Below are 15,888 nucleotides of genomic sequence, written 5' to 3'. Positions count from 1 at the left end.
AAATACTACAAGTTCCAAATACAACGTGTAAGAGTGCAGACAACTTGATTACCGGTACATTCTTTATTTCAACTAAATCAAAATAATTTATAAATGGAATTTGTGTCTTCTAAATTGTATATATGCATTTATATACTTAGCAAGAGATATAGTACATTTAAAAATACAGAAAACAAATGCGGTATGAGAAAATGTTTCATGCAGTCAGAATAGTACACTTCCTTACAAGATAAGCCTATTCCTCCCCAATTACACTTCCCTCAGAACACTCTTTTCTTCTCAAAGACAAACAAGACAAAATTACCAGATCAGAACAGTGTAAGCCTACGTCATCAGCTTCGAAGACAGAATATACTAAACGGTTACTTAGACTGTATCTAGATAGTGTTAAATGATCTAACCCGTGATGATATTATAATTTATATAAGATATTAATTGTAGCTATAAATGTTCTGAGGTTGTACATCTGCAAAATGCATATACAAACACACAACAATAAGCGGAAATGATAGAAAAATCCACTAAATAGAACAAAAATAAAGGCATGCGCAAAGCATGTGGAATGCAGGTGAAACAATTAGCAAATAAGTACAACAGTTAGCATCAGTACATGACGTCATGGCTTCGAATTGGTTGATTACGTAGGGTTTCCATGACGACGTGTTCCTAACAACGAACTGTCAAGTATGGAGAACAGAAAAAAAGGCAGGATAAAGGAATAATGCGCATTCATAGTCATTTTTTCATTGGAAACAATAGATGTGGATCTATTCTATGTTACACCAACGTGGTTATCATTATTATTATTATTATTATTATTATTATTATAGAAATGTGTCAATAATTATGTCTTGAACAATTTATTTTTCTTTGAATTCTGCTTAGGCCTAGAAAGTCTTAAAGTTGGACGAAAAGGAGGTTAAAAACGATAAAATCCCCTTGTATTGAACAGTGATCACCTCCCTTCTGCTATAATATATTCTACACAGAGTTCCACCACCTTTTTCTCCAGAAGAAAAGCAATGATTAGTGTTATTATTATACCTGTTGAATGAGAAATCATGAGTGCTGGTAGGGGAAACGAAAGTATACAGTGAAAATCTGACCCAAATACAATCTTTGCCTACTACAAATGTCACATGCACTTAAACTAGAATTTCAGCACTGAAAGCCATTCCATTAATGAAGTAACAGGGTCCTCAGAGTTACTATCTGTTCTACAGAAATTTAAAGCACACAGCTTCACCATAAAAAAAGCCTTCTGATAATACAGACATGACAACATTTTGACTCATGAAAGAAAATTATACAATAAATCAAAATCTCTGAACAATTCGTTAAGTTTGTCAAACTAAAACAAATTCTCAAATGAGACTACTCCCATACGGTACCATTAAAATGCCATCAATACTCTCAAAAATAAACTAAAGGGGTAGATTAACTCCACTGAGGAAACTAGTTTAAAGAAATCCTAACCAATCCACTAGCAGCAAGAAACCCGATAATTTTATGTCTTCCATTTTTTCCATTTTTTCATATTATGTGGGAGTCACCTGTATTTTATTAAGTTTTCTATTTCCCCACATCAGTATTCTAATTTCACAATTATTTAGTGATTCTCCATCCAGTGTTTCAATAGATGACTTTCTGAACAGTTTGGTTTACTTTCTTGAGAAATAATTAGCATCTGGCAAAGAAAATTATTCAATTTCTGTGTATTATATCATGATTATTGAAAGTTTCATCAAAGATGCGAAATTAAGCGCAATTTCAATGTACTGTAGACTATGTGATCTGCAACAACTCATCTCGTCTTAAAGTGAAAATGTTAAGAGTAGAACATCACTGAACACCTAGACTTTAATAGTAAGCTTAAGAGAGTTTGTGTGCACGTGCACAAGAACGAACACTTCCATGCCATCCAAGATCAGCAATACAGGAGAGAGTACAATACCGATTAAATACAAGAACCATCACTCCCTAATCATTAATTACGGAGATATTGTTGTTAGTATCTATCAAGTCAAATGAGACACACAGTCGAAACATGTGAAAAAGTGGTAATAATACACTTTACTGCTTGTCAATTGCGGCGAAAAGCAAATCTTTCTGTGCAGTCTCTCACAGTAACCCTGACACACTATAATACAATCATGATGATAGTGTCTTTGAATGAAGTGGCATTCACAATAGCAAATCCTTTAGACAATGTTTTATCTGCCTGCTAGCTTTTGTTGTATGCACATTTGTCATTTGTTCTTATATGCTCTAATAAAACATATTGTTTCCTTCAATCACTTCAATATCTACATGTCGTGTGCGGACTATGAGATAGATGCCTGCTCTGTTCATGTAACTTCTAAATACAATTATTTCTAACATCACAGAAGTGATTTAGAGTACTTACAATGTTACTTACACAGGAACTGTTAACAGCACAGTTTTTAGAGTTATATTTTGAAACACATATTGATCATCTATGCTTATAATACATTCAGTATGTATTATTTTCATATGTTCCAGTCTAAAGCTTATTGTGCTTATCTGTAAAATTCGTGTTCGCGAGATAAGTTTGAAGGTTTGCTTCGAAATTACCCTACATTTGCCTTACAGTTGGGGAGAACCTCGGAAAAAATCCAAGCAGATAATCAGCCCAAGCAGAATTCAAACCATGCCCAAGTGCAACCGAGTTCAGCTCGCGAACACTTCAGCTAAACCCTATATGTATTGGAAATACACTCTTTAAATCCTACAATTTGTTGTACGTTTCAGGTCGTAAACTTCTGTTTTTAATAGTATCCAAGGATAATTTGGATGGAGATTTTAAAATTCCTGAAGTTCATAATAGTAAGAATGTTGAAATGGGTAAAATTGATGTGAAACTGCCAAATCGGCAGCAAAGGAGTAAGGTAGGATTAACCACTTTTAGTGAAAATTATAGCTAAGATGCAACTTTTGATATGAATAAGAAATGATCAGTAATACTGCTCACTGCACTTTCATTTAGCGCTAGGTTTATTTATATTATGTAGGTTCATTACAAGATACCCAGATTTACTTCTTTGTTCAGAAGGTCTTATTGAGGAATGTTACTGCATTTGTCAAGTTCACATCTGTGAATCTCATATCTAAGAAAAAAACATTGTGACCACCTCACCATTAAAGTTATAACTTTATGTTGCATATATTAGTGATTTGGTAAACTGTATAAATGGAATGGTAGATTTACAGAGGCATACATACCACTGTTTTGTATACAGTCTTGAAGTTGATTCTGTACTTTGAGCATCGGGGAGGAACATTGAAGCACCATGTATAGTCGCGCACCTGGTATGGCTTTTGTTCTGACACCCTCACAGTGGTTGTGTACCTATAACAAAACATATGAGAATTCATAAATGAGCAGGCCTGGAACAACTGTGAGAGATTATGGAATATACCAGTACTGTATTCTATACTGGAAATCGTGAGTCTATGCAATAATAATAATAATAATAATAATAATAATAATAATAATAATAATAATAATAATAATAACAATAACAATAACAACAGCAACATTCACGTACAAAAATTCACTACATATTAAGTATGAAATGCTTTGTGGTATTAGTAACAATTTTAGCCACAGGAATAGCAAGAAAGGGACTGAAAATTTTTCTAAAATAATATTAGGGAACTACTGAATACATTCTTTACGAAGAAACAAGTAAACAAAACTAAGAAAAATGCTTCAGTCTCAAACAAGAAACCTGAGTGGTATAATGTACCACCTAAGTGGTATAATGTAGCACTGGTGCAATAAGTCCCAGGAACTATGATCCTAAAATGATAGCAACAACATAGTGGTCAGTATTGACAAAACTTACATACCACTATCTGACAGAAAATTTAAGAATACACTAGTTTTATCTCGAAATTTCTAAGTAATATCTCAATGTTTTCCGCAAAGGCCAAAATAATAATAATAATAATAATAATAATAATAATAATAATAATAATAATAATAATAATAATAATAATAATAATAATAATAGTAATAATAATATAATAACAGCATAACTGTTACTGTATAGTTTTAAGTAACCTATATTATATCCAAATAACTTATATATAATCCATTCTCCTGTAACTTCATCCCTCTTAGCCCAAAATATTTTCCTAAGCACCTTATTCTCGAACACCCTTAACCTCTGTTTCTCTCTCTTAAAGTGAGAGTCCAAGTATTCTAAGGCTTATGTTCTGGTTTCGTATCAAACTGATTTTTACGGTGATGACTTGTTAGCCGTTCGCTCAACCCCCAAGCTGGAGGACCACCCTCCAAATCTGGAGGCCGTCTCCTCTATCAGTAACCTGAGGACGCGCCATGCTGCGGTGATAGGGACCTGCCATACATGGTATCCAGAAAAGTTAAGAGTAATAATCCATGAGTTGCAACAAAATATCCAAATTGCTTTCAAATGTCTTATCAATTCAATTTCAGAATAGTCATGACTTAATTTTTCAACTTCTACAGTTTTTAAGTTGTAGGTTTATTTTTTACCACATATTTATATAAATACATTCTGTACCAAATTTGGACTCTGTGGATTTATCTTTTAATATTACAGTACTAGTTGATATGCTGTAATAAATCCCTTGTTTGATAGTATTAATTACACTGAACTGAAATTTTGCAGGAATACATCTCTGCTCTGAGTTTTAAGATCGTATTGTACATATATTTTACAGTCCACAAATTATTTGAACTTCGTTATTCTTAATTTCATTATTACTGTAATTCAACCTTTTAAAATCATATTAAAATTGTATTTATTACAACATTCTCAGAAATTTTCAACCGATTTTGGCTAAGAACTGTGTCCCAAGAAGTATTTCATACAAAGCACTGAAAAATAAAGAAATGAGAAAACAAAGTAACCGGATATTTAAGCACAATACGCATGCCTTTTAAAAAAGTCAGCAGAGAACCTAAAAAAATTGCAGAATAGATAAACTGATACCATTTTCTGATAGACGAATAATAATTGAAATTTAAGGAAAAACTAAATTTTTTTTTTCTTTCTCCAAATTCATCAAATTTCGGTCATAGATATCCTCAATACTGAATAAGCCTTAACAATTTATAGGTAAGTTCCATAACTTTCGGAGAATATTATGTTTACACAGTTTAACAGCGGTTAAGAAAGCTTCAGTTGCTTTCTTGTTTCAGATGTATCACATCTACTAAGTACGTGTTTTATGAAAAGCGTGTTTCACTAGTCTCTACATCTTTCAGTTGCATGTTCTCTCATGGCCTCTCTCTTTAATTAGATTGTGTATAATTTTCTGTATTTCATAAAATGAAGTAACAGTTGTTCAAGAAACCAGATATTCAATGCTGGCTAGACGTGATCACATATATATCAACCTGAACCATACACGTCAGTGTATCAATTAACTTAATTCAGAGACGAACTCAAATTGCATCAGAGCAAAGGCTTGGAGCAAAAGGATGCTGACTGCCACTACAGGCAGTGTCTGACATCACCATTGCAGCAAATTACCGTACTTTGTGAGATCATATTTATTTAAATGTCCTAACAGAGGAGTGGAATCGTCATTCATCAGAATATGATATTTTTGTTATACTGAAGAAAACTGATTTGGAAACTCACGCGCATGCATGTGTGGTATCAACAGGATGTCACTATCGCTCAAACATCTGGACAAGTGGCTACATTTCTCGACGACAAATTCCGAGAAATAGAGGAACTTTCATTGCCAGCACATTCTGCTGTAATTGTTTCACATAGATTTCTTTTCATGTGCTATTTTCTCTGTTAAATCCAATACAAAAGAAAACATTAAATAATGCGAAAGCAAGCCTATCAAAATAAATACGACAGAAAACACTTCGATACAGTGGTCGTTTCGTTTATGAATGCAATGCACAGTCTACAAGTGAATTAGAATCTCTTTGAATACATACTATTAATACGATATACTTAAATCACGCAGAACTGCGCGCACTGTATTCTTCACCTAACATAATTAGGAACATTAAATCCAGACGTTTGAGATGGGCAGGGCATGTAGCAATCCAGAAATACGTATAGACCCAGGGGGAAAAAAAAAAAACCTTTGGGGAGGCCGATACTTAGATAGGAGGGTAATATTAAAATTGATTTGAGGGAGGTGGGATACGATGCTAGGGATCGGATTAATCTTGGTCAGGACAGGGACTGATGGCGGCAATGGACCTTTGGATTCTTTAAAAGCCATTTGTAAGTAAGTAAGTAATACGATATAAATCACTTCAAGGATTTGTGTTCTACTACAACCAGCTACAGCTAGACAAACACGCACATTCCCACGCAGCCAAACGTTTAACTACTTACGTCAATGTGCTATATTTCCACTTCTAACTGGAACAATGCTATTGTTCTACTTGCGTCGTATTCAGATTCAATAGCGCAATAAAATTTTGCCTGATAATAGAGTTCCATTCAATTGAAATGTTCGAGCTAAGCTTCCCATTAAAATTGCAGCGATAAGTAACGTGCTTATATTAGGGTTTTTATACCAGCAACACAATTCTGGACATTTTGACGTGGCAAGTCTACATATTAATTTAAATTGCAATGTTAAGCGGCAATTAACACTTATATAACGATACTAAGCAAGACTTTGTATGTATTTAATTTAAAACGGTGATTGTCTCCATTTAAGCAATAAAGGAATATTTTATACTAGTGATAAAAATTCCAAGCAATGATGAATTCAGCGAGTGATTCAAGGAAGGATCTTTGTTTCAGTGATGTTGGATGCATATGAACTCTAAGTTTATTAAAACAACTGAATTATAAATTAAAGAAACTCTTGTTCTAGTCACATACGAATCAGTTACGCTTGCCAACCCTTCTGGAATGGCCGGGAGTCTCCCAGAATTGAAATATGCTATCTCCCGTCTCTTTTTATTTTATTTTTTTTATTTTTGTCTCAAACGTAAAGTGAGAATATTTCTTTTTCTGTAATTTTGTCAGCTTTACTGTGTTATTACTTGGTACCATAGTATTATTTTAAGCTGATATTTATACTAATTATGCATGTTTTAGTCATTTATTTTTCCTATCTTGTTGCCATTTCTTTCCTTTTTATTTTTTTTTTTATGAAATTAAATTTCCTCTCTTTGACATGCTGAAGTTATAAAGGCTGTTTATTTATATATACAGTGCTTTCACTCAATATCAAGGTCGTTATTACGCAACAGTAAATCTGTAGAGAAACTAACAACCGTTTTTTTTACCTGATGTAACTTCTCTCCACCCTTGGATAGTGATGATAGTGATGTTTAATAGGGCGCGTCAGCTATATATGACTATTTGTGCCTTTACCTAATGTTCTTTAAAACAAACACTTTAGCAATAGCGTAAGTAAACTCTGAACAAGAGCTAAAAAACGTTGTTACACTAAAATGAGGCACACAAATCCATTAATAACCAAGGCGATTCGTTACATATCATAAAAATGAACTAATATATTAGATCCAAAACAATGTTTAAAAAGGAACCAGAAAATAATGAGATGTGAAGTGTCTGGCAGTCTGAGATATAATAATATTCTATACAATTTTCGGATGTGAAATATCCGAAATTTAAAGTTTATATAAAACAATCAGCAACAACGAGCCAATAGTACTCTAAACGTAATTCAACTTCGAATGTAGGCTTTCACAGTCGGCGTCAATGGTGTGAGGGGAGAGTGTTTTCGGGGCAGGAGCCCGTGGTCTACTGGCCAGTCGTCCCTGGTACTCTCAGATCACTACGCCCTCAAGTGCCTCGCCATTAAAGATGTCTACCGCAGCTGTAGACAAAATGTTTGGGCGTAACATCGCCAGTAGACCATGGCCTCTTAGTCCAGAAAACACTCCCCCATTAAATCAACTTACCAAGTCCTATATTTCATGAAAACCTGAGCACTGCATTTACACAAAATCATTTATGGCGTCGTGGTGTAAGGCATACTGCCTAGGACTCGCGTTACGGAATGCACGCTGGTTCAAGTCCTCATGGGGGAAGAAATTCTCTCATGAAATTTCGGCCAGTATATGGGATATACTATCACCTACCTCGTGATACACTTGGGGAGCTACGATAGGTAGCGAAATCCGGTTGCGAAAGTCAGCTATAACTGCTGGGGAAATCATCGTGCTAACCACACGATACCTCCATTCTGGTTGGATGATCGTCCATCTCTGCTTGGGCATGTGGTCGTGACCTTCACGTAGTGTCGGACGAATTGCATATAGACAACGAACACGATCGTATTTTTCACAAGTACGTTCCACCGCAAGTGACACATGGCACATATCACACTCCGGTTGAGGTTTGCCTCATAGGAGGGGACTGTGTATCAGATGGCAATGACCAATCCTCAACCGGGTAAGCAAAACTTCGCGTCGTGACGCTCTTATGAACGAATCCCAAACTCAAACAGTATTCTTAATGCTTCGTAAATACCACCCTTGGACAAAAGTGATAAATTGGAGATAATAAAAATTATAATTTAATAGGCCTAACTGTAATGAAACATACAATGTTCTGTAATATAATTATGCCAGTTCTTAATCTAAGGAATTTTTTTTTTTTAATTTAAGAAGGAAGACAACAGAAAAGCAGGGGAGGAACGCGTTTATCCGCGTTTTTCCTCAGTTAAAGCCTTGGTATGGAGCAACCAAGAATCTCCCGAAATATCGTGTGTTCCGGAGCTGGCAAGCCTAGTATCAGTGAAACAAAATATTGATTCTCCTCAATAGATAAGAAGTTCTACACTGTAAAAACTGTTTATTAACAAAATTATATTCTACTTGATTTACCAACTTACGAAACTGGTAATGAAATGGTACACACTTCGCTAAAACATGGTGTATTCATCAGGCGGCCATACGTAATATGTAATAATAATAATAATAATAATAATAATAATAATAATAATAATAATAATAATAATAGTATACAAGTAGGCCTATAGGGCATAATCGTAGAAACAACATCTCCGCTGTTCCAATCCCCGTATCTTCCAGTAGAAAATAATTTTCAATTATCACTAACACCATATTAATGGCACTAACGAGTGTCTTGATAAGAAACCATGACAATGAATGTAGCAAACTACACCCAAAACAATGCTCAATCTGTATCTGCCAATTTTGACGATGCGTTAGCACAAACTTGAGCGCTCTAAACGTCATCGAAGGCGTTTTTGTGATGTCTGATGTGACAAGTATAGAAAATTAATTTGTGCGACTGCATGATGATTAGGGATGAACTTCGGACACCGAACCTATGAAGTTAACTACGTCGCGTGTTATACAAGTCGTGTTGTTTACATCAACTCAGGGTAGTACAGGGACTTCTACTGAGCACTGCTATGCTTTAATCAAAATATAGTTATATGACTAAAACAAATAGATTATAACACATATTTACTAAGGCGATTTTTCTTTGTAGAAAATGGATAGATTTTAAATAAAATGAATTGTGTACTTTAAGTGTCACCAATTTTGTTGCAATGTACAACTGTGTACATTCGTAAATTGTCAAATATAAACCTGTTCGATTGTCACTGAAACAATGTTTGTAGGCCTACCATGAAAATATTCTTTCTAGTGGTGAGAATTTGACTACTTTATATTTATTACTAGCTGAAAGCACCCGGCGTTGCCGGGTTTTCCTTTCTGCTTCCATTTTTAATTAAACTGGTTATTAAATTTTCGGAAATCTCAGAAACCTAACTATACACAACCAAAACGAATTGTCTTTGGTAAGCTTTCCTCGCTCACAAAGATGAATGTTTACTTAACGTCACTTACATGAATTAATGAACTCCTTAGCCAAATGCCTGCCAGGGTTAACTCAATTTAAAACAGTTGTAAATCAGGCACCGAAAAGAAAACATTTCAACATGTGCCTGAAGTTAAACTGTTGTTTTAAATTTATATATTTATTTGTTTTTATTTATTTGTTTTTATTTATTTATTTATTCTGGTGTAGTTAAGGCCATTAGGCCTTCTCTTTCACACCGCCAGAAATACAAATAAAGTAATAGAAAAATCAAACTATAAACAAAGTAAAACCCAACGGAAATATAATTCCTTCTCCTCTTTCTGATCACTTTCAGCATCGAATCAATATATACATATATAATTTAATTTATATTGGAAGATTTTTTACCTCTGGACCGCTGTACACCCACTTATATCATACCCAGTTTTTTTAATATAACTTGAAACTATATCTCATAAATTCAGAACATATTATATTAATTCTAACTTTATACACAGAATACAGATGCAATATAAACTCGCAATAAATCATTTTTAACATAAAGACTAATATTCTGAGAAACGTATAAGGCCTACCGGTATTTTAGAAATTAAGAGATTTTTATTTCCACAACGCTTAACATACTAAATTTGCAACGTGATTATACAGATATAATTTCGCAGCAACACATTTTCGGACGTGAACAACAATATTTTGAGAATTAATACAGTGTTATTTTCAGTGGGCTTATATACATTCACATACTACATTAACAACATGACAAAAGTATAATTGATATGTGTAAAATCTTTTTTTTTTTTTTTTTCACTTCTTTGTATAAAATATAGTTGAAGATGTGAAAAACACGCAATTTTTAAGTTAATGTCTGCAACTTTGAGCGACTGGCCTTGAGGTTCATTTTAATATGGCCATTACAAATGCTAGTGGTATTGAAATTGCAGTTACTTAAAATTGAATGAGTATCCTAGTAGTACGTGGAATAAAAACATATTTTATTTTTGCAGTTCATATTGCCAATTCTTTCTTTGTGAATTTTTCACACCAATTCTTATTCATGTGTAATTTTGGTGGCTTAATAGGCTATTTCGCAATACTACTATTGGTTATTCAATATTAAGTAAATTATGTCGTAGCTATCCTTGTAGTTTCAAAGAATTCTAGAATTCAGTTGTATAAAACAGCCTGCTCACTATCTACAAAACTGCATCGAGGAATTCATAATACGGTCCTGGACTGCGTAAATATACTTATTGCATGAATTATCTAGTTTTAGCCTTCATGATCTGTAACAACAATGTAATTTAATTTCGTGTTAAAATTTCCAAGGCCTCGTGAAAGGCGATGTTGAATACAACAGACAATGATAAAGAACAATTGACTGTAGAAGATTTTGCATTTTAATGTAATACATGAATATTTGATCTGTTTATTTTTATTTTTTATATTTTTAATTAATTTAACTTCCATTTGCACAATTTTAATGTAGCCTATGTTCTTCTCCTGGTTATGAAGGTTAAATGTGCAAACTTTGGCACATATCGGTCAAAGCGTGTAGATTTGTATAGAGAACATACATACATACATACATACCCACATTCAATTTTATATATTAAGATAATGTTGTTGTGTATTATCTTGCGCCTGTTCACTATTCAATTCATATTGTACTTCACAGTTTTTCGAATATGCAGAATTTTTTTCAAGAAAACTCTTCAGTTTTAGTTTAACCCTTTTATTGTTACCAACAGCTGATAGTATAGAATTTAAAATTCTTTCATAACACGAGGGTAAGTATTGTGTACGCATGGTTGTTGAGCTAGCAATTCTCTACACGTATACTTTTCAGTCAAGTGTTTACAGTGTGGATTCTCAAGTTTATGGAACGGAATATTCGCACATATCAACACCAGATACACGGCATAATAAAAAGTGGACTGATCCGAAATCGCATCACTAAACAATTTCAGATATTTAATGTATCTTTTAGAATCACAATATTTTTTGTAAATCACGACTTTATACCACAGGCGAGCAAAATGTTTGTTGCAACACAAAACAAACTCTGTGATCGCCGTGAAGTCAGGTTACCCCCTCAACCAACAGTAGATATCAGTAATGTATTTCTCGTTCTCTCCAATTTGTCATTTTGTTGTCATGCAGGCTGCATCAATTGCTCCTTACATTTTGTCCGCTTCTGCTTTATACCGTAATATATTTTCGTCCTTGGCTGAAAAATTATCATATCCGGACTCTTTTACAAGCACACGCAAAGTTACAGATTTTATTGGCGGTATTTTAATATATCTTCACAGTACCCATCTTTACTAGATCACAACTGAACTCCTGACGAAATATTTAATTTTTAAACAGAAAATAGGCATGCTGTGTTGAAACAACCTATTAGAATGCAGTAAACAATACAAAACCCGCACCCATTAAACTCCGAAAGAACAGAGATTCTTCACCATGACATCTTTCATTTTGCATACGAACCTGAAGGTACATCAGTAAAGTAAACAGCTAATGTCATTCTATATCCTGTGTTCCTAAACCTGTAGCCGCCTATAGGCAATGTTTTGGTACAACTTCGTTCCCTAATGGTGATAAATCTAAAGTAAAAGCTAAGGGGTAAAACGAGTGTGGTGAAGAAGCTTATTTCCAAATTTAAGTAAACTTACAAGAGAAGAACAAGATGGTAATCCTAAAACAAACCTTTATTGCTAGTAATTACAATTTCTTTCGTAATTTATAGGCGACAGGATTGTGTCAATGTATTTTCTCTGATATTTTATCATACTTACCTATTTGTTACTCTTAGTTAGATCTAGCATAACAAAAATTATCCTGTCGATAAACGGTTGGAGAATGAAGAATAAGTTCACCTAAATGAAAAAATATTAATAGAGCCTACTTGAACGACTCCATTTTGTAAATAATGTCGTGACAGACACTGATTTTAATATAGCTTTCTGAATATCTATTGACACGACGTTTTGGTTCCTCTGATGTAATATGACTCTTTCAGGACGCCAGCATGTTTCACATATGTCTTTTTAGCGCTCGTTTTGAACAATTCTTAATCTATGGCGCCTACATATTTTTGTCACATCTTTCAAATAACCAGCCACCCATTCTCCTTCCACAGTGATCTCTCGCCTGTCAACACCATTATGTCGTATCTTATATGGTTGTGCCACAAAAAATCAAACTGCTTAGATGAATCATTCTATACAAAAACATACCAAGGGCCGTGCAGACTTTCTGCTGTATGACCGGACTTCGCCACACAGCAACTTGCAGTCCTATTTACATACTTCAATTCCAATTTTTTTGTATCTAAGCTCGCAAGAAAGGACAATGATTTCGATGATTCTGCTTCGAATTAAAGTCAATAATGCAAAGCGAAGTAGCCTAGAACAAAGTCAAGTTGTACACAGTTCAAAAGTTGTCGAATTACTGGCAATGAAATTTCGTTAATATAGCCTACCTATTTTCTTCCACGTCTGGTCGATATCTCTGAATACTCGCAACTTAAGCGCCGGATTGGTAAAGTACCCGATTTCAAGACTCGTCTAGTTTGTACTTTTGACGTACGGTAGAACTACATCTCTGTATTCGGCACGGTAAGTCGCCAACTGCTGGGTAAAAAGTTTACATTAGAATCGCTTGTAACTCTTCTAGAAATAAACATTGCGAAACGAAAAGTATAATACCGTGTAGAAAAAGAAGCCCAGTAACTGTAAACATCCGCAAGAAACCGATCGGACCCTGAAAGCCGGCGAGACAGGTGAGGTCTTGAAAACCGCGTTTCGGCGGCCGTTATATATGCGCATAACTCAGTGAGATCTGAACCGACTCAGACGTTTGCGATATGATCCACTAAATAAACGCGGGAAAAAATGATCCGGGGTAAACACGGCCCTTAATTAAGAACAATTAGTTTTCAAAATTTGTGATTTTCAAAAGCCTTACAATTCAAACGTTGCAATAATGAAAAAGTGAAGACGAGCACAAAAGGAGAAAAAAGCGTCCCAAAACGAATTAAACAAGCCCAAGACTACTGCTCTGGAGTACAAGAGACGGCAGAGAGAGAGAGAGAGAGGGGGGGGGGAAGAGAACGGCGGCGCACACGATGGACTCTGTAGCTGTAGAACGGTGAGACGTATAAGCGCAGCTATCTAGGTCATATGTTTTCAGAGTTATGATTGATTGTAATGGTAACGGACTTCAGGGACACGCTGTATTTTACATTAATAGTTTGTGATGTGTCGAATTACCATACTGAGCCACATATCGATGATAGCAAACTGAGTAGCCGCTTGGCCGAGAACTGTTGTTTTTTTACAATCTACTTAACCAATATGTTTGGAATTATCACAGTTACGACTCAAGAGGGTTTGATTTTACAGACGAATTTACAAGTAACTTTAGTTACGAGTAAGTAGGTAAATTAAATTAATCTTGGCTGAATAAAATATCTCCAGCGGTATTTATTACTTCATATTTTGAGCTGGCTAAGTAATTTAATAATCGACAAATAAAAACCTAAAAAATGTGATACACATTCGAAATTTCGCACCACTGTCCTGTAAGTTGGCAATACTGTTACCAGTTTTATAAAGAATGGCCTACAGGTGGCCGCCCTACTTACGACATGCACTAACGAAGAATAACGTTTGGCATACGTTTTCTGAGCAGTGAAGGTGTGAAACCTATTGAAATCCATCGTCGAATGGCGGTCCAGTATGGTGATACAAGTTTATCACAGCAGCAAGTGTACGAGTGGAGCAGAAAGTTCTTGGGACTTCTGTGACACGCTCCTCTCCCGAGTCAGCCACACCGAGTTGTGACACCAGAGTCTATTGCAGCAGTTAAAGCCATAATAATGGAAAACCGCCGTGTGACGGTGGATGAAATAGTCGAAATTGTGAACATTAGCCATAGCTCAGCAAATCACATTATTCATGATGCGCTTAAGTTTCACAAAGTGTCTGCCAGGCAGGTTCCACAGCAGCTCACTCCACAGAACTGAAACAGCGACGTGTTAACGCCTGAAGAACTTTTGCGCCGATTTGAAGCAGAAGGTGATGGCGTCCTTGCGAGAATCGTTACTGGAGACAAAATCTGGTACATTACCACCAACCCGAAATAAAGAGCAAGCAAGGAATGGCGCCATTCCTCATCACCAAAATCCAAAGTTCCAGACGCAGTCATCTGCAGGGAAGGTTATGCTGACTCTCTTTTGGAAACAACGAGAGCACAACACGCCTAGGGGAAATACTGTCACCAGTACTTCATAATCAGATCTGTTAAAAATCATCTTCGGCCTGCAATCAAATCAAAGAGACGTGGAGGTCTGATACAGGTGTCATTTTGCAACATGACAACGCTCGGCCTCATACTGGCCGCGCAACAGTTGCAAACATCAATGACCTGCACTTGGATACTCTTCCACATCCGCTACATTCACTAGACAAGTGATTACCGCATACAGACCACTCAAAGAGGCGATGGTAGGATCGTTCGGATGAAGAGGTGCGCCAGGCGGTACATGAGTGGCTGCGCACACAACCAAAAGATTTTTTTTTCTTTCAGAGGAATCCATGCACTTTCTAAGCTGGAGGACCTGTGTTGGACGTCAAGGAAAATATAATAGAAAAATATATTTTAGGTTTTCATTTGACTCATCCTCGTATATGCTGTGCTGAAATGTAGTCCTGCGTTTGGTTACTTTGAGTATAAGTTAGGTGTACATGGATCATACTAGCTTCGCTCTGCGAGTATGACCTATTCAAGGTTGTTATGAGGCCGTTTCCCCGCTCCGTTTCGTGTGTTTACATATGCTTATTCGTATGTCTGCCTGTATAGGCAATTAACAATGAGTATAATAGTACTCACGTACAAAATATAGGTACTGTGGCGCGGATTTAATAACAAACTAAATATTTATTTAAAACCACCTTATGGGCAAGAGGAGATTATTCTCACAATAGGTAAAACGCATCTAGATTCAAGATACTTTCTGTTTCATAATATATTTTTCATCCAAAAAGAAAAAAAC

The 15,888-nt window shown here is 35.2% G+C and overlaps 1 protein-coding gene across 4 annotated transcripts in view; it reads right to left on the bottom strand.

The window, feature by feature from the left end:
* The window catches only part of drpr (multiple EGF like domains draper), a 124,107-nt gene that overhangs the window by 22,070 nt on the left and 86,149 nt on the right, over nucleotides 1–15,888 (bottom strand). For all 4 annotated transcript variants that reach the window (XM_069825732.1, XM_069825729.1, XM_069825730.1 and 1 more), the window contains exon 3: nucleotides 3,244–3,370. In XM_069825732.1, the coding sequence (XP_069681833.1) occupies nucleotides 3,244–3,370 (127 nt within the window). The remainder of the gene's footprint in view (nucleotides 1–3,243; nucleotides 3,371–15,888) is intronic.

Source organism: Periplaneta americana, chromosome 5 (genome assembly GCF_040183065.1).
Source record: "Periplaneta americana isolate PAMFEO1 chromosome 5, P.americana_PAMFEO1_priV1, whole genome shotgun sequence".
NCBI classification, from domain to species: Eukaryota; Metazoa; Arthropoda; class Insecta; order Blattodea; family Blattidae; genus Periplaneta; species Periplaneta americana.
This window is presented reverse-complemented; position numbering and strand designations above follow the sequence as displayed.